This window comes from Maniola hyperantus, chromosome 1, assembly GCF_902806685.2.
Source record: "Maniola hyperantus chromosome 1, iAphHyp1.2, whole genome shotgun sequence".
Lineage (NCBI taxonomy): Eukaryota > Metazoa > Arthropoda > Insecta > Lepidoptera > Nymphalidae > Maniola > Maniola hyperantus.
This window is the reverse complement of record NC_048536.1, coordinates 5,786,326-5,813,320: the sequence shown is the minus strand read 5'-3', so window position 1 is coordinate 5,813,320 and position 26,995 is coordinate 5,786,326. Positions and strand designations below refer to the sequence as shown.

At 37.4% G+C, this 26,995-nt stretch overlaps 2 protein-coding genes across 2 annotated transcripts in view; one reads left to right on the top strand and one right to left on the bottom strand.

The window, feature by feature from the left end:
- Nipped-A (Transcription-associated protein Nipped-A) overlaps nucleotides 1-15,158 on the bottom strand; it is a 53,492-nt gene extending 38,334 nt beyond the window's left edge. Inside the window, exons 1-17 of the mRNA XM_034971917.2 lie at nucleotides 14,713-15,158; nucleotides 13,667-13,972; nucleotides 11,974-12,168; nucleotides 11,311-11,477; nucleotides 10,300-10,535; nucleotides 9,135-9,339; nucleotides 8,552-8,728; nucleotides 7,558-7,834; nucleotides 6,771-6,989; nucleotides 4,724-6,535; nucleotides 4,276-4,474; nucleotides 3,328-3,563; nucleotides 2,777-3,017; nucleotides 2,390-2,591; nucleotides 1,491-1,824; nucleotides 1,075-1,236; nucleotides 328-579 (exon numbers count right to left, since the gene is read on the bottom strand). Of these exons, the coding sequence (XP_034827808.1) occupies nucleotides 328-579; nucleotides 1,075-1,236; nucleotides 1,491-1,824; nucleotides 2,390-2,591; nucleotides 2,777-3,017; nucleotides 3,328-3,563; nucleotides 4,276-4,474; nucleotides 4,724-6,535; nucleotides 6,771-6,989; nucleotides 7,558-7,834; nucleotides 8,552-8,728; nucleotides 9,135-9,339; nucleotides 10,300-10,535; nucleotides 11,311-11,477; nucleotides 11,974-12,168; nucleotides 13,667-13,972; nucleotides 14,713-14,859 (5,367 nt within the window). The 5' untranslated portion in view covers nucleotides 14,860-15,158. The remainder of the gene's footprint in view (nucleotides 1-327; nucleotides 580-1,074; nucleotides 1,237-1,490; nucleotides 1,825-2,389; nucleotides 2,592-2,776; nucleotides 3,018-3,327; nucleotides 3,564-4,275; nucleotides 4,475-4,723; nucleotides 6,536-6,770; nucleotides 6,990-7,557; nucleotides 7,835-8,551; nucleotides 8,729-9,134; nucleotides 9,340-10,299; nucleotides 10,536-11,310; nucleotides 11,478-11,973; nucleotides 12,169-13,666; nucleotides 13,973-14,712) is intronic.
- Nucleotides 15,159-17,940: 2,782 nt separating this feature from the next.
- On the top strand, nucleotides 17,941-26,993 carry PlexB (plexin B). Its single transcript, XM_034969540.2, has one exon. The coding sequence runs from the start codon at nucleotides 18,087-18,089 to the stop codon at nucleotides 23,766-23,768; it is 5,682 nt and encodes a 1,893-aa protein (XP_034825431.1). The 5' UTR covers nucleotides 17,941-18,086; the 3' UTR covers nucleotides 23,769-26,993.
- Nucleotides 26,994-26,995: the final 2 nt, after the last annotated feature.

Here is a 26,995-nt window from a genome sequence, read left to right as displayed (position 1 = left end):
ATAAAAACTGTCATACCCCTTTTAGCCCAATTCCATCTTAGACTGCATCATCACTTACCACCAGGTGAGATTGCAGTCAAGGGCTAACTTGTATCTGAATAAAAAAAACATGCGCAGAGAACACGCCTGCACTGGTTTTTAGTAGCGATTTAGCGTTCCGGTACGATGCCGTAAAACCAAAGTAACCAAAGGGATATGGGTTTAACAAAAACTGTCATACCCCTTCCAGGTTACACCTTAGATTGCATCATCACTTACCACCAGGTGAGATTGCAGTCAAGGGCTAACTTGTACCTGAATAAATAAATAAAAAATACTTTTACTTACATTATTTATGAACACGGATACAACATTGTCCGAGTTGTCTTGATACGGAGCCGGCGGGCCGCCAACGATCTTCTGCCCTTTCTCGAAACTGACTGCGAAGCATGGGATGAGGATCATTTGGAGCACTTTGGCTTTGAGCTCCTGAGACATGGCGTCGGTGGCGAAATGCTCCACGAAACGGAAGAATGCTGATCGCTTCCAATCGACTGTGTAGTTCTGCGCTACTGTGTTTTCAAGGAAATCGCGGAGAAACTGCGAAACAATAACATTATTACTTATTAAGACAATTTTGTGGCTCACACATGCAAAAGCAAAGTATGCAATATGACACACGCGAAACCCGCAGAAGGTTGCCCCCATCTGGGGTTCTAACTTGTAATCTCTTCTTTATAATCGACCAGTAGGAGTTCTACCGCCGTAGTTTGAGAGTAAAAACAAATCAGAGATGATCAGACGTGATATATTGAATCAATCACCTCGTAGTGACTATAATATCCATTGTCGCAGCGAGAATACCAAAAATTCAGCCAATTGTGATTGTAGCAATGACTGATGCAGCATTTCCGCAATCGACCAGAAGTGGACAATCCCTCATAGTTTGACAGCTACAGTGACGATCAGAATAAGCTCTGATTGCTATTGGCTAAATTTCTACTCGCAGCAACAATATCATAAATTTTTTCATTCAACCCATCGCAACAATTGAGAGAACAGACCTTTGACAGAATAATTCAAGAATAAACTTACCTGGAAATCCGGAATAAAACGGTCACACAATGCTCGTAACAGTTGGAATAATAAGTCGATGTTAGATGGATGATGGCAGAAGTAATGCAGTAGAATTTTAACTATCAGCTTTGGCTCCTTCCAATGTGTGCAGTCTACATTCTCCACTTTTTTGTGGACATCCTACAAAATTATTCGCGTATCATAGTCTAGCATATATTATAAAGAAAATGTGTTTATTTAAGATTTTTTTCTATTTATATCGAGAGTTGAATGACTTATTAAAAGTAGGTATGATAGCAAACAAAAGTATGATCAAAAATGTTCAATTCCACCAATACAAAATGGTCAAATATATCTACATACTATGTTAAGCAAAGTCTACAAAAAAGTTATGTTTTAATATTATATGGAAATATGTACAAAAAATTACTTACATGATACTGATCAGTGCACCAAATACGTTTAATCAATTCAATCAAATCGTGCTGCGTAGAAAGCCACTGATCGTCAAACTTTATCAGCAGCGATATGACCCGAATAGCCTGAAACTGCATCTCGGCCTTATCGGCCTGTGGTATAGTCGCCCCGGCTCCTCCGCTATTGGCTGCGAGTAGTTGCATGAGACGAGGCTTCTTGGAAGTTTGTAAAGCTTCCCTGAACGCGGGACCAGCTTCTGAGTGTTTGACCAGATATACGAGGAAGCGGCTCCATTGTTGGTCTTTGATATTGTTATCGCTCATTATTAGGTCTAAAGTTTCTTTCGGATACCTGTACGATAAAATAAAAATTATTACCATCGAAATGCATCTCAGTGCGTACTCATAATACGTAGCGGGCACGGTAACGTGCTCGCGAAGTATCAAAAACATATGAAGTAGGATGTAGGTCAGTGAATGACAAAAATTCGCGCGCTTTTATATAAAACCTATGTTTAAAGTTTCAATTCTTTAGCGTATCCGGAAGTTAGTTTAAAATCGTTTTGTAAAATTTGTATCGAACAGGCAATATAATAAACAGACCGACAAGAAAGCGATTTAGTAAAACCGTTTTCAAAATTGCGTCCGTACCCGCGCTTTCCACGTAAACACGCAGTCATAACTCATAATGCGTACATAGCGGGCGAAGAGCGTCAACAGAGATTTCGCATTCCATTTGATGGCCTTCAGAGATTTGACATGTGCGTTCACTAATTTTATACTCCACATCCATTCACAGCGGTTTCGCTGATACTTGTTCGATTTAGGTAGATTTTTTTTCAAAAATAATGCAACAAATTATGAAATAAGGTAAAAACAAACCCTGTATAATAATTTATTAATGGTCTCAAACTTACCTTAGCAGGAAATTTACTAATGGTTCTCTGAACGGCGAACCGGCTTCGATCATGAGTGATTTCTCAGTATGGAAAATAAGTCTACATAGAACGTCTATAAAACGCGGCGACGCGGCGGGTATTTGATGGAAAATCCCGATCAATATAATAATCTTCTGCTCGTTTTCCATGTTCTTTGATACACTTTGGAGGAAGTTGCCACCTGAAAAGTTTAAATAGTGGGCAAAACTGGAAATCTCTGAAGAAACCAACCTTTTCAACATTTTTCTTAAAAATCGTAGGTACATCAATTTGAAAAAGTCCGCAAAAAAGTGTGCCTTTTACATAAACTAAACTTAGTTTGAAGTAGTGAATTTAATAAATTATATTAATCAAACTTTTGCTTACCTCTATTTGTTTGTATTGAATAGTCCAAAAGTTTCTTCAACAACTGTAGCAATTGTTCACAGAGTTTCTCACTGAACGTCGAAGGGAAGAGTTGTGTCAAATACGACAGTCTCTTTGCCCCGTTCACACTAACATTCCTATGGTCACCCAACGTCAGTAACAATGGACGCATTACCGGGTGAACCATTTCCATATCAATTTGGAAACCTGATAGGAACTTTTGCATACATTCAAAACCCGCCTGCAACAAAAATCAAGCCTTGTTATGTCAATCATTTATCATTTATACATAGTATTATCTTTTATCACATGCACTGGTCCAATTTTTCATGGGTTTTGGTTGCCTATTTGGGTACTTAGTTGACTTACACCGTTATAACATGACAGCATCCCAAGCATGGCATCTTTCGCCTTGCAGACACATTTAAAATAGTTTTTATAGGGCCTTGTACAACATTTGGAATATTTCTAAAGAAGTAAAAGTAGTCTGACTATATGTACTATATACAGAGGACATGCTATATTATATCAGAGAAATAAATCGAACTCACCTGTTGTAATTCTTGATCATTTTTCTCTAGCGACTTATATAAAACTTGGAATATCTTCTCTCGGCAGTGTTTCTCCTGTATATAGTGGCAGGCGGCCAGGGCCTTAAGAGCCGAGGAGCGCAAGGGTACTAAGTTGACTCCCTTGTAGCACGGCAGTTTACCGAGCATGGCGTCTTCCGCCTCGCAAAGGGACAGCAGTTCCCGGAAGAATACTTTGTGTTCGTTTATATTCAGATCTATGAATTACAAATGTCGTTAAAAATTCAATAGTAGCAATGGAAAGTCTTAAGTAAGCCTTAGGTCCGGTATCCATCAAAGCGATGGTGAGTTTAAAAGAAAAATTATCACGTCATCTGATTGGTCGACGGAACAATTCTCTGCTCCGCTCAAATCCGCTTCTGTGGATACCGGGTCTAAGAGACAAGCTTTGCAATCCTTCCAACTGTACAGTTGGTATGATGTTACAACTTACATGAAAAGATCGCTAGACGATAGTCTACGGTATGTGTCAAAGCATTAAAACTGTAATTTCATATTGCGCACGAAACAAAAGGAACGAATGAAACGATCGCGCGCGCCTACGCACCTCATTTTATATTTCCAAATAGATCGAATCACCAAATTCATAGGTTCAGATTAGAGTTTTTTCCTGACGACTATTATAGCAGTATGGTTTTTTTTCATAAGAATATTAGCCATGTTAAAATGACTAATATTACCCTTTCCTCTCCAACTAAGCGTCAGGTTTGTGCTAGGAGTAGGCACGACAATAGTGGAACGGGCGGGGTTAGAACCGTCGACCTTTCGGTTTACAGTCCACTTGTTTGTCTGACAGTTGGCAAGAATGTTCTGAACTTCGACAATTGCAACAGTGATAAGAACGTAATACAATAATCACAAATCTGGTAATAAAATAGCTGTATAAACAGAAGAGAAATCCAAGGTTACCTATTGTAAACAGTCTCGGTTTTAGCGTAGTACAGAATGTGGTGCCGTCCATCAAGCCCATCTGCGCGTTGGCAGGTTGATGACGTAATAGATGTTTCTTCGGGGGAATTATATCCGCCAAAACTTCCCTGTGAGGGTCCATCACTTCTGTCACTGTTTTATTTTGCAGCTCCGCGATTAGTTCTAACGATTTCATTGCCTGAGGAATTAGAATAGTTTATTAAAGAGTCACAAATGAGAAATTTTTTTTAAATCGTAATTTAGGTTCACTTCCACGAACCCGCTAAAGCAAGTTTAATAAAATTTTCTATTTGTACTTTTTTGTTTAACCTCGGGATTTTGATACTTGTAAAAAGCGATAACATTACAAAACGTTACTACGCCAGAGGGTCAGCGGGTTTATACAAGTGAACCTTCCTGTCAATATAAAATTGAAACAAATATATACCTGTTGTCGAACAAGAAGATGAGGACTAGTGACTTGAAGGACGAGTTCTTGCAAGACATCGTGTAAAGCGCGTGCTTTTGCCACAGCCACGTCGCCTTCTGGCTCTACGCCTTGCCCGCCCGGTCCAGTGACGCATACTCGAACTAAACGTTCCAAATTAACAGTTGCCATATCGATAGCTCCAGACGAAACTTCACCAGTTAAATCCATCATAACGAATAACACGGCCTTCAAAAACGTGAAAACGTGTTTATAAACCCATTCTGGAGCCATCTTCTCGAACATAAATTTAACAGCGATACAGCCACCCAATTTCGCGTACCAAGCACGTTCGTAACATAGAGCAGACATTCGCTCCGCTAGGTACTCCATTAACGGTAGGCGACAAGCTCGTTCCTTGCTGCCTAGCACAGTTGCTGCTGTCTCTATCATCAAAACCAAAGCCAAATGACCGGGTTTGCACAGCTCCTTTTCTTCGTGACCCATTACCACTGCGATCGCGTCAACTAATACTAAAGCATCGAGACCATCTTTCGGTCCTCCTGTGCCCGCAAATGGCCCGGCTTCTTGAGCTATAGCTACCAATGTATAATGTCGAACGAGAGAGACCATTGTAGGTAATACATGATGCCTCAGTTCTTTGATAGCTGCAGCAACGAACATGCCCGTCAGAGCAGTGCAATGAGTATTTCTGACAATGGTGTTGTTGCATTTGTAGTATGGTCCATTTTGTGGCGGAATCTTGCCTTCGAGGAAGTTGGGATGATTGAACAGCTTTTGTAATGTTGCTCTATCATCGTCCAGATTCAATGACGCTGCCAAGTAACAACGAAGGACTTCCCAACATTGCCGGCGATAGAACGGATCTGTTGTACTTGACTTTAGTGCGGAAAATGCGGTCTCTATCACTTTATCAACTTCAAAATCGATTGGTTTGGGTTGATCTTGGAAGTAAGCTTGGACGGCGGGAGGAGGGGCGTCTGTTTCTCGGTATTCTAACCTCTGTGGTTCAATCATCATTTTCCTGTTTCCTCCGCCAAATTTCCCGAGCACTCTGAATGCTATTCTTGCCACTTCATTGTTCTGTAACGTCCTCCAAAGTGCCTGCATTAGGTCTGCTCTTACGGGCTGAATATGTTCGTATAAGAAATCTGGTTGCAAGTTATCCACACAGAGTTCTAGAGTTCGCAAGCCTTGTGAAATTAATGTGTGGGATCCATTAAGAGCAGATACCAAAGGATCCATTAACATAGGTAGATAAGGTAGCAGACTACTTAGTCTCACGGGTACGGTCAAGCATAATTCCACAAAGAGATCTTTCATGTGTTGTTTATGTAAACCACTCTGAAGACGATTTAATCCTTCTAACAAATTGGGCAACAAAGGCAAGAATTCTTGGTAGAGTAAGTCATGACTACCGCCTCCGATCGAGCGGAATAATGCTCTCAATAATAAAAAGTAATTGTATGGCTCTTTAGCCGTCATAGCGTAATCCATCGCCTTGTTGACTATACTGTGCAAATGAGGTCGCAGCATTTGTTCATTTTCTGTCGGAAACAAACTAACCGAACCGAAGACTAACTTAAATAGCCTGAGATACAAATTCGATCGCTCTACATTGGTGCCCATTTCTTCCATTCTCTTCAGCAAATATTCTACTAATACTGTGGCAAATATAGGCGATGTTGCCGGATTAGACAAAAACGTGTTAGCGATTATTTGTAAAGTGGGATTTTTGTTTATTCTTTCGACCATGTGAGATATGGTTGCTGTAAAAATTTCTTGGAAAGTTTGAGGATTCATCATTGAGAACTGAAAGGAGAAAACAAATTACGACCATTATAAAAATTAAGTCTATTGTTAAAAAGTTATAGTGCAAAGAAGTGTTCCCTGTGACTTTGTCTACATGGAATTATGACTTTTCAAATCTATCGAAAGTGTATGTAACATGCTCGTTTTGTCAAAATCGGTTCAATGATTTAACTATGAAAATTAACAAAAAAGAGAAAAAATTTCGTGCATAAAAGAGATTAACATTAAAACTTACCACACCGCTGAAATGTTCAAGCACTTCTTTTTCTTCCTTTGACCGCACGTGCGGTTGCGCCGGAGGCTGCGCGGGAGTTCTCGGCGCCGATAGAGTATAAATATCTAGAGATTGTAACCCCCATCGTACTAGCCGGATAAACACGAGTGTTTCTCGGGCACTGAACTGCTTTTGACCTGTTATGGTTGTTGTAGATGTACCCTCACTGTTTGTTGTTGTCTGCACAAAACCATAGAGCTAATATTATTGTATTTTGGGCAATATATCAAGTACCTTGATAGAATAAAAATCTTTATTTATCATGATAAAACATGCTTTTAAAGAGTTTTCTTCGGCCCTTTGTTTGGTTTGTCTGGTTCGACCGCAACTAGTTAATATAACTGCCCCGCTGATAAAGATTCCCCAGCAAGGGTTTGTATTTCAGATACTGAGATGTAGAAACCGATAATACACGATCCGCCCAGTTTCACTCTGATAGAGTTTGATATATATAGTAATATATTATAGCCTATGTCCATCAAAAATTATATACCTTTCATATGATAAAAGAATTTTTAAATAGAACTCCTGTAGGTTCCAGAGATTATCATCCACACACACACAAATACTCACAAAATTCATAAAATATTCTTTCTTTTTAATATTAGTATAACGCGTAAAAATGACTACTCACGCGCCATTTAAGGTTTTTGTGTCAAATTTCATGTCAAAAAATACCCATAGAGTTAAAATGGCGGGAGAGGAGTCAATTTTTTCGGACTATATAGGTTTCGTACGCAATACTCACTTTACAAGACGCACATCCCCAAGTAATAGTCTTAACTCCACATACAAGAGTCTTGACCAGTGTTCTATAGTCGCCTACGTTGAGATTGTTCATTTGCGATGTAGGGAAGCCAATTTTGGACTTTTCCTCGTTTTTGTTAATGCTGTCCAAGAAGTCTGGTGTTGGTTTCTCTTCCTCGACTTTGATTTCAGGAGTGGTTGCAGTGGGAGCCGGTGTGGTCGGTGTACTGGGGTTAGTACTCCCATTTGTTCCATTTGGAGTAGCTGTGGTTTGTTTACTAACGGGACAAAATATAATTGATTTTTATAGCTATGACACTAGATACGTTTATCAGACTAGTTTATTTAATTACTAGCTAATGCCCGCGACTGCGTACGCGTGGATTTAGGTTTTTAAAATCCCGTAGGAACTCTTTGAGCTAGCTTAGCCTATGTCCTTCCCCGGGTTGCAAGCTACCTCTGTCCCAAATTTCGTCAAAATCGGTTGAACGGTTGAGCCGTGAAAAGCTAGCAGACAGGCAGACAGACAGACACCCTTTCGCATTTATAATATTAAGTATGGATTTCTAAGGAAAACGATATCAGAAGAAATCGGTTTGGTCAAAATATCTACGCATTCAATTGCTTCCATGAATCAAAATGAATCACAGCAAAGAAAATCACGTCGCAACATATTACGGGATGAAACAGAAGCGAAGTATTTTTATAACTTTTTACACGTTCATGGTTCTCACCACAAAAACTTAAACAAAGTTAGATTAATGTTAAACACATGCATATGTATGGGCTAAACAGATTTAACGTTTGTTTAAAACTTTAAAGAGTTTCTGTGGTAAGCCAGTTAGTTTCTCAAGCAAAAGGCTCAAACTGTAATGCTAACAGATGTGATCACTTGTCAACATGAATTTTGGATGAAAAGAGTCAAGATAGAAATTTTCAAGAATGAAGAGACAGATTTTCTAATCTGACATTAATTTCAATGAAAATTTTCTTACCATTTAGCCATGAGGGCTGGCAATTGTAGCTTAGAAATGGTCTTAAACTTGAGCACAAACACTTCGAGAATACGCATGAGCAAGTGTCGGCCTTGGGGCGCACCCGCTTCGTTTTCCGACCGCTGTCGTATGCAGTCCACTAAGTTTAACAACAATTTGCAAGACATTGTCTGGATGCTAGAAACAAAGTTTATTATCATAAGAAAATATGTTCACTGGTGAAGATTTTGAATTATTCTACATCAGAAAAGTTATGCTGCCTACCCATAAGCGGTAGGTAACGAACGAATCCAACAAAATTAACTTCAAAGCAAGCCCATAGGTTGGTGGTAAAGTTCTATCATAACTTATTAAAAGACTTTGAGACTAATTCTGTTAATAATAATATGCAATCTCTAAACTAAACTAAATTGACAGGTCTAAAACTAGTGCTATCTTTTTCAGCAAAGAGCATTATAAAATGGATAGCAATACAGGCCTGTATTTTAGATCAGAAATCATATAGAATGGTTTGAAGATCATGCTAGCCCGCCTAGTACTAAATTACGGTAGTTATTTAAAGCTGTATAAGATGTTAACATACCTGGTTGGCAGAGATTCATCGTGTACATTCTTAGAGAACAAATGCGCCGCGATGGCGAGGTCGGTCAGAGGCAAGTGTTGTCGCACGTGATGTACCAGGTCGGCCAATGTGGAGTACGCGAGCGGTCGCAGCGACTCGTGCACCGTCCAACCTCCGCCGAGTAACACGTCCTCGTCGAATAGACGCTCCATATAAGGAACGAATTCTAAAACAAGATGTTTTTAGGGTTCCGTAGCCAAATGGCAAAAAACGGAACCCTTATAGACTCGTCATGTCTGTCTGTCTGTCTGTCCGTCCGTATGTCACAGACACTTTTTTCCGAAAATTTTGGAGGTCCCCATACTGAAACTCAAAAATATTTTTTTCATCAAACCCATACGTGTGTACGTGTACTATCTATGGATAGGTCTTCAAAAATGATATTGAGGTTTCTAGTATAATTTTTTTCTAAACTGAATAGTTTGCGCGAGAGACACTTCCAAAGTGGAAAAATGTGTGTCCCCCTCCCCCGTAACTTCTAAAATAAGAGAATAATAAAACTAAAAAAAATATATGATGTACATTACCATGCAAACTTCCACCGAAAATTGGTTTAAACGAGATCTAGTAAGTAGTTTTTGATTTATCGTGCAAAATGTCGATAAAATACGATTGGAACCCTCAGTGCGCGAGTCTGATTCGCACTTGGCCGGTTTTTGAGTATTGTTTTATAACGATTATAGAGTTTTGCTTGATTCCAATCACACCAAAAGTAAGTTGCAAGGGAACCAATGTGCCACGATGGCTATGGCTAGATTGGCTAAGTCAGTCAATTGCAAGTTTCGTCGTCTGTCTTACATGGTGCATTAGGTGAGCCAGTGTGGAGTACCAACCTCCGCAAAGTAACCCATCCTCGTCGAATAGACGCTCTATACTGTATATTTAACGAACTAAAATAAGATGCTTTTTGAGTATTTTTTCTAATGATTATAGATTTGTGCTTGATTGCAATCACACCAAAAGAAAGTTGTTAGGGAACAATGCCACCATGGCTATGGCTAGGTTAGTCTACGGCAGGTTTTGTCGGCTGTCGTACGAGGTGCGGGCGGCCAGTCTGCAGTACGCGAGTGGGCGCAGCAAGGCTACTTTGTTGCAACAAATAAATTGATAAATAATAAATACTCACTCAATCTCAAATCTGTGGCCAGAATATGTCGTGTAGCAATCACTAGTTCCTTTCTCAAATGTGCCACTTCAGGTGGACACAGTGTGAGTAGCCCTATAATTCCTTTCACCATCAAATTGGCATGGTTGGCGATCGTGTCCTGGTATATTCTGATGATGTATGCCAAAAACGCCAGTGTCTTTATTTGGGCTCCCATAAAGTCAACAAATACTTCCTTATTAAATGATGCTGATTGCCTAGAATTCATACAAATATTGTAAATCTAAAACTGTGTTGATTGTTTTTTACTTTTATATGCCAAACTTAAACACAACCTAGGGCAGGATATCCTAAGAAATAAAGGATTGTACTTTGTCTCATTCACTCATCCACATCCATACTAATATTATAAATGCGAAAGTGTGTCTGTCTGTCTGTCTGCTAGCTTTTCACGGCCCAACAGTTCAACCGATTTTGATGAAATTTCGTACAGAGATAGCTTACATCCCGGGGAAGGACATAGGCTACTTTTTATCCCGGAAAATTAAAGAGTTCCCATGGGATTTTTAATAACCTAAAGCCACGCGGACGAAGTCGCGGGCATCATCTAGTATAATATATCACAAGGAAGAAAAAATGAGATATTTTAATGGCATTTATTCAACCACTTTTTTGCCATTCAGGTTTTGAACATCTGTTCAAAGTCAACACATTTATTCAAAGTAGATACCATTGTATACTTTTTGATTGTCAACTATTGAATTTGTAAGATAATGACGTAATGCTGATAATTAATTACGTAAACTTAAATCTAAAACCATGGGGTTCCAAACGCACCCAGATCTGAGAAGGGCCCACAACAGACTGTTAAGAAACTTTGCTTCAGAACACCTAAATAAACATGGAGTTAATCAGATCATGGGCGCAAACTAGTTTTCTACATAGTTTACTAGATTTAATATTTGTAAAAATGGTATTGTTCTTATAATAAGAAGATTATTCTTTTGCAAAAATAGTAAAAATATGTCATGCCTATGTGTATTTGCAGGCTGCAATGTTATAGTTTCCATGATCAAAGGTATGAAGTTGCTGACTTCCTGGTGAACATTCTGCTTGTAAAGTTGATACATAAGAACAACTATAATTGGCAGTTCTTGGATCACTTTTAATGATAATACTGACCGTGGAATGAGGTTGTACTGAAAACCAAATGAAAATTGATATGAGAAGCTAATTGCGGTCGACTGCGGTAAAATGATAGTTACAGTGTAATCACAATCACTTGCAGCAGTTGCAGCAAGAAAACCATTAATTCAGCCAATTACAACAACTGAGATTGTAACAATGATTGATACAGTTTATTCAGCCTGAACTAGCATGGTTCATAATTCATATGGCTCAATTATTCCATAAGATGCATTTCATAGCTGTGTTCATTTTACTTTTTCTTTGGGTTAGGTTCATATCTCAAACAGCTGTTTAAAAAGATAGCTCCAAAAATATAAAATTCAAATCTCTATAATTAAAAATGAATCGCTAAATGTGTTGCTGATCGCAAATCTCGAGAAAAGTTGAACCGATTTCGCTAATTCTTTTTTTATAATATTCCTTGAAGTACGAGGATGGTTCTTACGGTGAGTTAGGCGGTACGAAGTTCGCCGGGGTAGCTAGTTAAGTATATAAATAGGTACTTACAGTTACAACACTCCCATCTAGTAATTTTTTCTCAGTGTGTATGGGTGTTGTTGTGTAGGTCTCTTGCAGGAGCTGATCTATATTAACTTCAGATAAATCCTTTACCCTAATTATGGGTTTCGGCTCAAAGATTTTCGGCAAATGATTTGGCAAATCAGAATATATTCCCTTTACCCACTGTAAAAACTTGTGAATCTAAAAAATACAATATTGAATCATTTTATTGTGGCTTAGAACATCAGTACCCTTATTATAAATGCGAAAGTGTGTTTGTTTGTTGCTTTGTTGGTTTGTCCTTCAATCACGTCGCAACGGTGCAACGGATTGGCGTGATTTTTTGCATGGGTATAGATTAAAGACCTGGAGAGTGACATAGGGTACTTTTTATCCCATATAAAACAACTTTATGTACCTACAATCAGTAATTAAATAATTGAACATGAACACTCAATAGTTCACCCATACAAAGGGTTCATTGCCATAGTTTGACAGCAACAGCTGAGTGAAGTAGAGTGAGTGAGCTCTTGATTTGATCCTCAATCGACATCTGTCTAATATTAGGTATTTGAGTATAAGGCCTCCTACGCACTGGCGACCATGGTCGCCGCGACCTGGCCGCGGCGGCCAGTGAATTCTGGACTTTATATGGCAATCGCTATAGCCCCTACGCACTTAGCGGCCAGCGACCAGCGGCCACCGTTGGCCGCGGCGTCCAATTTGATGCCACGCGACCAGCGACCAATCGTGGCCGTCGAGAACATCACTTCTGTATTAAAATTCATCAGTGCTACCGCATCGGCCGCGGCGACCAGACGTGTAGCTAGCTACAGAGTGATTATTTTACAATGGCCAATTTCGACACGGAAAGGTTCATAATTGAAGTTGAAAATAGAAGAGGTTTATGGGATTTAGCATCAAATGATTACTCCAATAAAGTCCAATGAAGTCGACTGCAAATTTTTCGGCCGTCCACATGTCGCGCTTGCCTACGCACCGGCGACCATAGCCGCGGCGGCCTGGCCGCGTCTATGGTCGCCAGTGCGTAGGAGGCCTAATTGAGAATATTTACAAGTACATTTGAGAATATTAGGTATTATGAAATCAAATATTTAAAAATTAGTACCCCGCTTATTATAAATGCGAAAGTGTGTTTGTTTGTTGGTTCGTCCTTCAATCACGTCACAACAGAGCAACAGATCAAAGTGATTTTTTACAAGGGTATAGTTAAAGACCTGGAGAGTAACATAGGTTTCTTTTTATCAAGGAAAATCAGAGTTCCACTGGATTTTTAAAAACCCCAATCCACGCGGGCGATGCTGCGGGCATTATCTAGTTGTACTTATAATTTAATCACAACTTTAAAAAATGACTTACAGATGTATACTACTTTCAAAGTAGACTAAATCAACGTCTTCAACATCAAGTAAATCAAGTGTCTTCTTTTTCAGAGTATTCCACAAAAAAATAAACAATTTTGGATTGATCTTTGTGATCATGATGTGGCAATATCAGCTTGGATTTGAACAGTCTGCTACCCACAGCAGCAGTGAATATCACATTTATATCTGAACATACCTTTATGTAATCATGTGAAACATGTTTAAATTCAACTTTACTCCAAAGGACAACATTTATAAATGTGAACCATTTAAAATGGTTAAAGTTTAAATTAGGACATTGTGAACTAACTTACATCAACATCAGTACTATAAGCAGGCCTATATTGCTTATGGAGCTCCATAAATATCTTCAAGCAGACCAGCACATTCTCCTCATTCTCAATCTCCATCAGTTTTAACATCAGAATCAGAATACTCTTGACATAAGGCCTCAAGGTTTCACTTATCGGTAAGCGGTGGATCATTTCAAGTATAAGTTTCCTAACTTGTTGTATATTGTACTCAGCTATGAAGTGTGGTTCACCATCTTGTAGTATCTTGAGGAATATTTTGAGAGAATGGTCCAGAAATTGTGGGTACTGTGGGGAGCTCAATATTACCTAAAATAGGAATTTGTTACTTAAAATAAAAAACGCATGAAATAAAATACCAGTTTGGCATAATATGGCATTGTCTTGATCATCACTTTGGTCATATATGTAATATAAATTAAGCAGTAACTCAGGTTTCATTTTGATTTTTTTAAACCAAAATTAGCACAGTATGAAAGTATCTAAATGGGTTCAATGATTATTTCCTGATATAAACACAATCATCATCAGCCTGTGGACATCCACTGTTGGACATAGGCCTTTCCCAATGAGCGCCACCACACCCTGTCCTCAGCCTTTCCCATCCAGCTACTTCCCGCCAGCCTATTTATATTGTCGGTCCATCGTGCTGGAGGGCATCCCACACTACGCTTGCTTAAACGCGGTCTCCACTCAAGGAACAGGGGGCGTTCCACAGGCTGATGATGATGATACACACAATCAAATCAACAGTATTTAAAAACCAGAAAGAGGAAAAGGTAACCAATTAAAGTAAACCAATTCCTAGTAGTTTTTTATGTATTTAAAGTTTTACTGTATTAAAATAAAATGTGAACTGTATTAAAACAGTATGGAACAAAACATATCAAATTAACCAAAAGCCGACACTTGGAACATGTAAATGCATAATGCTGTTTTATACATAAATTTGAGGAAAATTATAGAGCTCGCAGGTCCAACTGACTTGTTTATTCAACTATGAATATTCAATTTTCTAAAGCACAATACACAGGTTTCCTAGTTCCTACCTCGAAATTCTCGCTAAGTTCTTGTGCAGCTTTGAGTTTGATTTCGTCCTTAGCACCAGGGTCCGCCAACATCGTCACATAGCTGCGATATGTATTCATTTGTGTATGCGGGTCCCCTGGACCACCAGCCGACATTGTAGCCATCATCTTTAAAACACTCACGATAACATTCACTTGGCAATTAAATCCGCATTTTGCTTTTGCATCAGAAATCAACAACACTGAACACAAGGATAGAACCTCATCGTTATTTACCTACATGTTAGTATAGGTTAAGTATAAAGAACTTAATCTACAAAAGTCTTTCTATTGCATTTTTTTGTAGTAAACATAAGATACACACTTATTCACAATAATTCAGTTAAAAAATAGGTTTTAACTTTAAGTTAGTTTTTAATTTCGATTTTCGTAAAATTCATAAAAGGTAAAATTGTATAAATCACAGACTACAGACCACCGATCAGAAAATAGATAATGTTATTGTCTGTGATTAACAAGATGCTCTCTGGACTCTCTTCATTCTCTTTGGATAAGTTTGGAAATGTAGGTACCTACCTACCTATCTAGGGAATTTCGATTTTCGTAAAATTGTATAAATCACAGACAACAGATCACCGATCAGAAAAATAGATAATGTTATTGTCTGTGATTAACAAGATGCTCTCTGGATTCTCTTCATTCTCTTTGGATAAGTTTGAAAATGTAGGGAAAAAGGGAATGTGTGGAAAAAGTAGGGAAAAAGAAATAAAGAAATGTTGATGAAACATGCAGGCCGATTGCCGTAAACTGACATGTGACATCGCAATAGAAATATCCTTAAGAATCGTGATCGTTACAGTTGATAAATTTGCTATCGCGGACGACTAATGCACTATATCGCAATTGGTCATTATCGACATTTTGATGACGTATTGGTAGCACGGACCTATTTATAACCCGACTAAATCGAATATCTATGGTAATCACTTGGTAATCTAGCAATTTACATGGACATAACAGTCTCCTAAATTTGGCTACGTTACTTATTACAAATAAGTAGTTAGTCTGTGGTACCTAACTATTTAGAACCCCAGACCACAGAGTACAATTTTTTGTTGTTTTTCCTTAGTTTACCCGTTTGTTTTTTGTGATTAATTCTGCAACTTTGCTTGCTCCTCGGACTCCGGAGACTTAGTTTTTCTCACTGAACTTATACGCAAATGCCTGGGCACTGATTTGCCTAAGTATTGGGACCCTTATTGACGGACTGTGGCTGCTTCGAGAAGTTGTTGTGTGACGATGTGTGGTAGAAGTTAGAACTCGTAAGTTAACAAACGTTATCATTCAATACAAGTAAAGGCTCTCATGCGGGTTTCCTCACGATCTTCCTTTTCCTTCACAGCTAAGCAAGTGATATATAGTTGTTACAATGGTATTAAACTCCGAAAAGTTAGAGGAGTTTTAACAGCGTTTCATAAAGTACCTATTATACAAATTGAGTCCATTGCTACTGGTGGTTATGACTTCATAGTAAGTACCTCCACACTACAAGTGCTTTCTCGAGTATGTTTCCTTATGTATCTAGAGCTGCCTAAAACGTTGCTCTTCATATGAAAGTTTGGATGTTTCTTACTCCTTCGCACCACAAATATTTAAAGAAACAATTTGGATTAGCTAAATTAGTAATAAAGATACCATATACACTGATTCTAAAGTCTTCGCAGACAACGTCATACCTAAACAGAAGCTGGTAGTGCCTAGTGGTATAGATTAAGCAACACAGTCAGTGGTCACTTACTCAGTTATCATAATTTTTTTTCAGGCAAAGGTGATACAGTGCTGCATTCATTTCTTCATCCTGACAAAGATATGGATTGGGATATGTTGTGAACTCGAGCTCTTGGACCCCGTGCAGAGACAAATAAAATAATGAACGGTGCCAGATTAGATTTATAAGAAGCAGATGGTGATATAATTAAGATGTCAGAATCTAATGTACTTTAATAAAAGAAAACATAAAAAATCATCAAACTGTTGTTTTATTTGCCTAAATAATTTAAATTCCAAAGTAATTTCCAAAGCTAAATCAATTAAATCAGAAAATGATTTGACTTTTGGACATTACTTTGGGGAATAATTTTAGAAGTCCCCCGAAGAGCCTAGTGGTTAGGATGTCCACCTCTGAATAATTGAAGGTTGGGGGTTCAATTTTAGGTACGCATCTCTAAGAGTTATGTGCGTTTTAAACAATTAATTATACTTAACTTGATTTAGCGGTGAAGGAAACATCATGAGGAAATCTGCATGCCTGAGAGTTCTCCATATTGTTCTCAAAGGAGTCAAAGGTATACTATTATGTTCAGCCTGTCGCTGGCTCACTATAGAGTACGGTTCTCTTGAGTGTGAGAAGAGTTTTGGCCATAGTCTACCATGCTGGCCAAATGCGGATTGGTAGAGTTCACACACCTTTGATAACATTTTGGAGAACTCTCAGGCATGCAGGTTTCCACACGATGTTTTCCATCACCGTTAAAGCAATGATATTTAATTATTTACTTAAAATGTAAAAAGTACTCTGTGATTCTCATTTCTCAGTGTTAGTATACCTCTATATTTAATGTACTCTGTGCATCAAACCCACTAATGAAAGAGTCATCACCATAGATTATCTACTATATACTAGAAAGTCATCACATATTCTTTTAAAAGTACTTATGAGACTTATATTAATCTAAAAATGCTTTTATACTATTATACTAGCTTCTAAAATTAATAATTGATTTCTAATCTAGCAGAAGAACTACTATAGCATTTTTTAATCCCTTTCATAACTTTATTTTAATTAATATGAGTAGTAAAACGATTTGCGGATAGCTTATGTCACTGATAAAAACACCTCTCGAGTTGTTTCAATGAAAACCTCATTTGACGTAACATTTGTCGAGGTTCTTATATGACATCAAACTTCAAAACGCGTCCGCAATAGCATTTTTCATACAATAAATTTTATCGATAGTGTAAATGAACTGTCAAAACATTTTTTTGTCCACATCTATCCTTTGTGGACTGTCTCACCGAACCGTGATAGGAAAACCATATTTTGACATTGATGCTGTCATTAAATGATAGATGCAGTCGATTCGCAATCGGCCTGCCGGTTGACTGGTTGAAACATAGAATTGAAATGTGAAAACACTAGCTTAAAAAAAAAATCGTAGTGATCATGATTCTATTCTCTTTGATAAAATTGTTTATTCCAATTCCATGTCATCCGCATCGATGTCTGAAAAGCTTTTTATTATTTTTGTAGTTTAAAATGGGTTGAAAATGAAATAAAAGTCATAGTAGTGGATGTGAAAACGTGAAAAATATACGAAGAAAACTAAGATGTGATCATGGCTGCATTTATGACATTATTAGTCATAACATTTTGGCTTCGATGCACAATAGTTTATGGATACGAGTTTATATCACAATATCCTAAAATCCAAAATGAGACATTCCACTTTAATCATCTTGCCGTCGATAGAGTCAGCGGCCAGGTATACGTAGGTTCAGTGAACTCCCTTCATCAGCTTAGCCCTGACCTGAAGCCGATACATGTTGTTCAGACCGGACCTAAACTCGATAATCCTGTATGCCATGCCAGTGGTTGCCCTTCGACGGACATTCAAACAACATGGACTGATAACGTAAATAAGATTCTAGTTATCGATCAAGAAGCGAGAATAGTGATAGCTTGCGGATCAGTGGCACAGGGTTCATGTTTTAAGTATAAACTGGGGGATCTTTCGGCGGAGCCTGAGTTTGTGGCCGAGAGTGTCGCAGCGAACGACGCGGAAGCCTCTACTTACGCGTTCATTGGTCCCGAAAGATACAACTCCTGGGACCGCTCTAATGTGCTATATGTGGGAACTACGTTTACGAACAATGGAGAGTACAGACACGACGTTCCAGCAATTTCCAGCAGGGATCTCATGTCACTTCAGCTGGCCCAGTTTACTTTCTCAAAGCAAAGCTTAATACAAATAGATGTTAAATACAGGGACAATTTTCTGGTGCAATATGTGTATGGATTTAATGCTAGTGACTATGCTTATTTTCTTATTATACAGAAACACTCCCATCTTGCTGGCAATGAAGAGCTGGGATATGTATCTCGTTTAGCCCGCACATGTGTTAATGATGACAACTACAACAGTTATACAGAGGTGACTTTGGAGTGTAATGTCCGAGAAGAAACTAGTGGTAAGAGTGAAATTGTCAATTATAATTTAGTTCAAGATGCAAAAATAGCTAAGGCTGGTGTTAATTTAGCTACACAGTTTGGAATAGAGACTGGTGATTCTGTACTTGTAATATCATTTAGTCCGTCTAAAGGAATCACGAATGAACCTACTTCAAAATCAGCGATTTGTGTATATTCATTACAAGAAATAGAAATTAAGTTCAATGAAAATGTCCATATGTGTTTCAATGGTAGCACTAAGGCTCGTAATATGGGTTACATTTCAGGCATGATATCCGACGGTAAATGTCCTAGTGTCGGTTCCACTGGTAACATTCTTAATTTTTGTGAGGTAGGCCTTAAAATAAGTGGTCTTTATCCCATTAAAGCAATGTCTGTCATATATTGGAATGATACATTGATCACTTCCATTACTATGTCTGTGACTGGGTTACATACGGTAGCATTTCTAGGTACCAATGATGGGACATTGAAGAAAATATTAATAGATGCTGAAAAGGCATTACAGTATTCTAGTGAGGCTTTACTTCCTGGTCAGAAGGTTTTACCTGACACCACATTGTCACCTTATGGTAAAACACTTTATATTTTGGCAAAAAATACAATAGTACAGATTCCCACTGAGAAATGTGCAGATCATGGCAACTGTTCATCTTGCTTGGAATCAAATGACCCTCACTGTGGCTGGTGCTCTCTAGAAAAACGGTGTACAGTCCAAAGTATGTGTCAAAAAGGTACACAAAGTGCACCCAGGTGGCTGTCTCAGTACACAGGACAACAATGCATTGATTTTGAACAAATTCAACCTGATAGAATATCAATGTCTGAAGTGACTACTGTTCAATTAATTATCAGAACTTTACCAGAACTTCCATTTGGAGCCAAATATAAGTGTGTCTTTGGAAATGCTCCTCCTATAGATGCAGCAGTGACATCAACTGGCTTGGCATGCCCTACACCTGACATTAAACACAGACCTAAAATAACTCAAAACCAAGATCATATTTATGTACCCCTCTCTGTTCACTCGTCGGAAACAAATAAGGATTTTGTTTCCCGTAACTTTGCATTTTATGACTGTTCAAAGCACATTACATGTCATACATGCATAATGAGTGAGTGGGCTTGCAATTGGTGTATTTATGATAATAAATGTACTCATGATATATCTGTTTGCCAGAGGACCATTATAAGTGGTGAAAATAATCCAACTAAACTACTCAATCATGGCATTGGTCACTGTCCTAGAATTAGGCAATACAAGAAACCAATCTTGTTGCCCAACAATGTACCAAAAGAATTAGAGCTAGAAGTTGAAAACTTGCCACATTTACAACCTGGGCACACAGGGTTTCAATGTATTGTCAGTATTGAGTTAGCTAACATGATTTTACCGGCAAGAGTCGAATCTAACCATTTTATTGTATGTGACAAAACAATGTACTCATATGAGGAAGATGTGGGAGAATATAACATAAGTGTTAAAGTTTTTTGGAATCATAAACATTATATAGATACTATTACAATAACCTTATACAAATGTGAAATTCTTGGATCTCACAGGGACCACGCTGACTGTTCTCTTTGTATTACAAGAAATTCTGTTTATCAGTGCACTTGGTGTGGCAATTCATGTTCTTACAGTGAATCTTGTTTGGAAAATCCTGTGACAGAGTGTCCCAAACCTCGAATTGACATGATTAAACCTCTGAGTGGACCCATAGAAGGTGGAACTGTAGTTACCATTGAAGGTAGCAATTTAGGTTTGAGGGTTGAAGAAGTAACTGGAAAAGTGAGGATTGGTGATGTACTTTGTGATATTGTAGACTTTGAAGTATCTGTTAGCATAACTTGTAAAACAGGTCCATCCAATGGTTCAGTAGTTGCTCCAGTTATAGTTGAAAATGATGCAGGTTATACTGAATCTTCTGTTTTATTTAGTTACAAAAATATCAAACTGCAAGGTATTTATCCATCCTTAGGTCCTGTGTCAGGAGGTACACAATTGGCAATTGGTGGGCAACATCTTAATATCGGATCAGCTATTTCAGCATATTTGGATGAACTATCATGTTCTGTAAACACAACTCAGACATCTAATAGTAGATTAATATGCATTACCCCTAAAGCTAATATACCTCGTATTATTCATACATTGACAGTGTCTATAGACAATGCTAATAGATCTTTGTATGGAGATCTTTTTAATTACACAGCAGACCCTACGATTATGGAGATAAAACCGTTAAAAAGTTTTGTATCTGGGGGAAGAATGATAACAGTTCATGGTACAAATTTGCATACAATCCAGAAACCACTTATGAAATTATATTATGCAAATGAACTGATCCCTGTTAACGCCACGGCTTGTGCTGTACTAAATTCGAATCAAATGGAATGTCCCAGCCCTGCTGTGAATAAAAAATATCATGATATATTACAAGCAACTAAATCCCAAACTAGTACACCACAAATAGCTATGAAAGTAGGTTTTGTGATGGATAATGTAGAAACAATGCATGATTTAGAAAAATATTTCAATCCACCCAGAACTCATATGGTATTTGTTGAAGATCCTCATGTCTATCATTTTCCAAATCGAATTAAATCCTACAAAGGTGATCCTTTAGTTATAGAAGGTGAAAACTTAATCAGAGCAAGTGATGAATCAGATGTAATTGTTACTATTGGTACCCAGCCATGCAATGTCACAAGTCTAACCATGCAACAGTTGCTCTGTACACCACCTGAACTACAACCTCCTAATACTGACGAGAACGGTTTTCAAATTACAGATATTAATTTACCACTAGTAGTCGTAAAAATAGGCAGAAATTTACGATTTCCGATTGGATATCTACATTACGAATTACTTAGAAATTATAACTTCCCACCAGAGGCCATAGCAGGGATTGCAGCAGGAACCTTCTTTTTAGTTCTTATTTTCATGATCGTTTTAGTTATGTATCGAAGGCGAAGTACAAAGGCAGAACGGGAGTATAAAAGAATACAAATTCAAATGGACACGTTAGAAAGTAATGTAAGACTAGAATGTAAGTTGGCTTTTGCAGAACTTCAAACTGATATGTCTGATTTGGCAGCAGATTTGGAACATTCAGGCATTCCAACCTTAGACCATGTAAATTACGTCATGAAAGTATTCTTCCCTGGCGTATCTGACCACCCTATATTAAATGTTCAGCGTCAATTTATAAATACGCCTCGGACTAATTATGATGCAGCCATGGTTCAATTTGAACAGCTATTGAATAATAAATGTTTCCTTCTGTCATTTATAGACACATTAGAAGCCCAAAAATCTTTTAATATACGAGATAAAGTTAATGTAGCTTCTCTATTGATGGTAATTTTAATGGGTAAAATGGAATATGCTACAGATATTCTGAAGTCACTACTTTTACGTCTTATTGACAAATCAGTGTGCAACAAACATCCACAGCTGATGCTGAGAAGAACTGAGAGTGTTGTTGAAAAAATGCTTACAAACTGGATGGCATTATGTATGTATTACTATCTAAAGGAGTATGCTGGTTCATCTCTCTTTTTGCTGTTCAAAGCAATCAAACATCAGATAGAAAAGGGTGTTGTAGATGCTATAACCCACGAAGCTAGATATTCTTTATCTGAAGAAAAGCTTTTGAAAGAACAGATAGATTATCAAGTAGTTACTTTACATATTGTGCAAGATGATTTTGATGATAAAGTCCAATGTAAAGTTTTAGATTGTGATAGTATATCACAAGTAAAATCTAAAATACTTGATGCTTTATTTAAAAATACTCCATTTAGTATGAGACCTTCCGTCCACGATGTTGATTTAGAATGGCGACATGGAAGAGGTGGTCATGTCACTCTACAAGATGAAGATCTCACAACGAAAACTCTTAACGGCTGGCGAAAATTAAATACGTTAGCTCATTACGGTGTAAAGGAATCTGCGGTTATGTCGTTAATATCGCGGCAAAACGACAGTTTCAACACACCTTATAAGATTCCCTGCAAAAATTGCACAGGAATTTATTGTTCCAATTCTCACATACGCGTTTACAAAAGTGACATTAGTGACCAAAATGTGCACTACTATCATTTAGTTAAACCTATTGAATACCAACACATTGTGAACAAGTCTTCTGAACATAGTCACAAAGCCATTCCAGAGATTTTCCTTACTCGCCTCTTATCTACGAAAGGCACAGTTCATAAGTTTGTTGATGACTTTTTTAGTACCATATTAACAGTAAATGAAGTTTTGCCGCCTGCTGTTAAGTGGCTATTTGATCTTTTCGACGATGCAGCCAGAGCACATGGTATTATAAACCCCGAGGTTGTTCATGCCTGGAAATCAAATAGCTTGCCATTGAGATTTTGGGTAAATCTAATAAAAAATCCAGATTTTATATTTGATATAAATAAAACGGCAACAGTAGATTCCTCTTTATCTGTGATTGCTCAAACTTTTATGGATGCGTGTTCATCTTCGGAGCATCGATTGTGTAAAGATTCGCCGTCAAACAAGTTACTTTTTGCAAAAGATTTGCCAACGTATAGGGAAATGGTTATTCATTTTTACCAGGCAGTGTCTCAATTACCTCAAGTATCCGACCAAGAGCTAAGTACTTCTATGCAGCAGCTATCAGTCGAGCAGTTGAATGAATTCGATACTCTATCGGCTTTAAAAGAGTTGTACATCTATGTCAGTAAATATAGAGAACAAATTATATTAGGTCTAGAAAACAAAATGCACTTAGCTCATAAATTAGATAATGTAGCGTGCACTTTGGAAGGCGATCCTTCAGCCGTATGCTGACTATATGATAATTTAAGTTATGATTTAATTGCATTTACATAATTAATTTATACAACACAAATTTTGTACAAAGAGCTTTAATTTATTCTGAAAAAATACTCAGATAAACAGATTTGTAAAAAGACTGTAAAATATCAGTTCCGAGACTAGTATTAAATGATCTTATTAATATTATGTTTCTCAAATGGTTATTATTAGAAATTAAGAATAATAAGTAAGCACCTCTCAATATGCCACAGTTGGTTTGAACCATTTCCGTCTCATAAACCTAGGTAACGATTGACTCTGATATTTATTATTATTCCCAGTGGCCATATTTTACTATGGATATATCTATAATTTGTAGATTTAAGTTTAAAGCTCTCTAAAAGTACCTAAAGACTTGGTTTTCCTAATTAGTTCTGGCACTGATATGAATACCTATATTAATGTAAATTTATTGATGTATGCTGCTGAAATACTTAATATTGATGTGTACTACTTTAAGATATTGTATGTGTAAAGAGAAATAGTTTTAAGAAAAATGTTGTGATATTTGTATTTGGAATATTTATAACACTTGACCTTTTTATACTTACCTATTATTTGGTTTTGTCGATAAAAGGTGAAGGTATACCATGAGACGATCCGCAAGAATCGTAAGGCGCGCACGCAACGCATTCTTTAGTGCTGAAAATACGAACACACGGGTGCACCGACGAAATACTGATGATGTCGGCGCTGAATTAGCCTCTTATGATGCGCCCGATGCAGACGACTATTACAGCTGATGTCATTCCCATTTTCAATAAAATGCGCATTTTACGGTTCCTGCGGTTATGTACGTTTACCTTTAGCAATTCCTTCTACCTTTTATTAACTTCTTTACGCAACCCCAAGATGCCTATTCAAATAAAAATAATATGTAGGTGGTGGGTGATACTAACCGATTAGATTTTTTTAGAAATTGATTGACTTTAAGTACCTACTCTGATTTTTGTTTCAACTTCCAAGATGGAGCTATTTTATTGTTTGAAATTATTACATTATGTTTTTTTCTTATTAAGTTTTGATTATCGCCTGAAAATAATTTATTATTAATTTATCAAAACAGCATTCTAGGACACTCCTTCTGAAGGTCCGCCAAAAACTAGAAATTAAGAACTGAATAGATTTGATTTTTATGTAATTTAATAAGTTATAATAATTATATACATATTGCATTCGATAGATTTTTTAAGCACACTGCCGCAATTTTTTATGAATATTACTTATAGTTATTGTACTAACAAATCGTATTTGTACCTACTGTCGTTATTTTTATTCTTTACATGCAGTTAAATCTTTACGATCGGTTTACTTGATTTCAGATTTGATCGATTGGCCAGTAAAGTCTTCTATTTCTACCATAAGGATTGAATCACTTTGTCGTTAGTAATACAGAACCTCCTGTTACTATAATACAGTAGCCGACAAGAAATATTGTACATCGACCTTTAGGATGAGATTTCGGCTTTGTAGAACGTTATTTCTGTCACTCATGTACCTATATGTGACGTTTTGTTGGTTTCAACGACAGAGACAACGCTCTACGAAACCGTTATCTCTTTCTAAAGGTGGATGTATAGTATTTCCTACCGGGCACTGTACTATTATACTTAAGAGCTTCTTAAATATTAATGATTTATTTTTGACATTTGCTGTATAAAATCAGTAAGTTGTACGTTAGTATTTAAGAAACTATTAAGAGACGTTTCAGTATTCGGCCGTATTATTATGTACACTATATAGGTATACCGCCTGATAAGACGGCTCGTAGGGTAGGTTGCTGGTTGCGGGAGGATGACAGCAACGCGACGTTGAGAGCCTTGATTTTTACGTCAACTATCACCCTACCGCATCTCCCATTCCATTTCACGAGCCATCTCAGTGAACGGAACGGTAGGTACCTTATACCTTAATAATGTACTAAAACAGTCTCAAATGATTATACCTTTTCTACACTTTTCTTACTCTACCTTATCTCCTCCTTGGTGTCCAAAACAATATATGCTATCTGTTTTAGTAGGTATATACCTGAACTTCAAAAGACAAATTGTATGATAATGTTATAATATAGCCTATTTACTTAGTAGGTATGTATGAAATATAATGTATGATCTATAGAATTTTTTGAACAAACGCTATAATTTTGTGCCGATCTCTTTTTATTGCTCAAGTTCACTTTCGCATTATAAATGCGAAAGTGTGTCTGTCTTTCTGCTAGGTTTTCACGGCCCAACAGTTTGACCGATTTTGATGAAATTCGGTACAGAGTAAGCTTACATCGCGGGGAAGGACATAGGCTACTTTTCTATCCCGGAAAAGCAAAGAGTTCCCACGGGATTTTTAATAAAACCTAAATCCACGCGTATGAAGTCGTGGGCATCATCTAGTTTAATATGTCTTAATTACATGGCGATATATTTGATTACCGTCGAAGAACGAACGCGCCCGTATATCGGACCCCCTTAGCGCAAACTTGTTTTTTAAATTGGTTGACGTTATATCTCCAGGGACAAATATAGCGAAATTTCGCATACAAAATTCTGCTACCATGTGGTAGCAGAATTTTGTATGCGAAATGACGACATTGAAACGTTTCTATGTATATTGTGTTAGCTTATCGAATTGCATTAGTTAGCTGCTAGGGGAGAAGGTACCTAAGTCGTCAATCAAGTTACATAATTTGTCATTTTGTCACTTTTTTCCGAAACGTATGGATCGACTCGTGTAAATAGTTTGCGATACCTAGTTCAGTGCTCGATCGTTCGCGACGGTAGTTCAACGTCCAAGTTAGGCACAACGCACATCCATAGAGTGGAGTGGAGCCAAGACGTCTTTTTTGATAACAACTAAGCTGTTTAGTTTTGCATCTCTTTGGTTTTTAGTATACCAATTTCAACAGTAGGTACGTCCAAAGCACTTAAAGCAGAGTTTGAATTGTAATCAAAAAGACTGCTCCACTTCATCTGTATGCGACGGCCCTTAAATGTTATATGGATAAAGTTCATGTTAAAGGATGACATTATGATATTCCATCTACAAAATAATTTAAGCTTAGGATATAATTCGTTAGTAATTTAAGACAGCGTAAATTCACCCGTCTCTTAAAGTTTTATATAATTGACTTAGAAATATAATATACTTATTTATCAAATTTTTTGTAATGATTAATTTAATTATGAATGGGAAAAATGAAACGAATA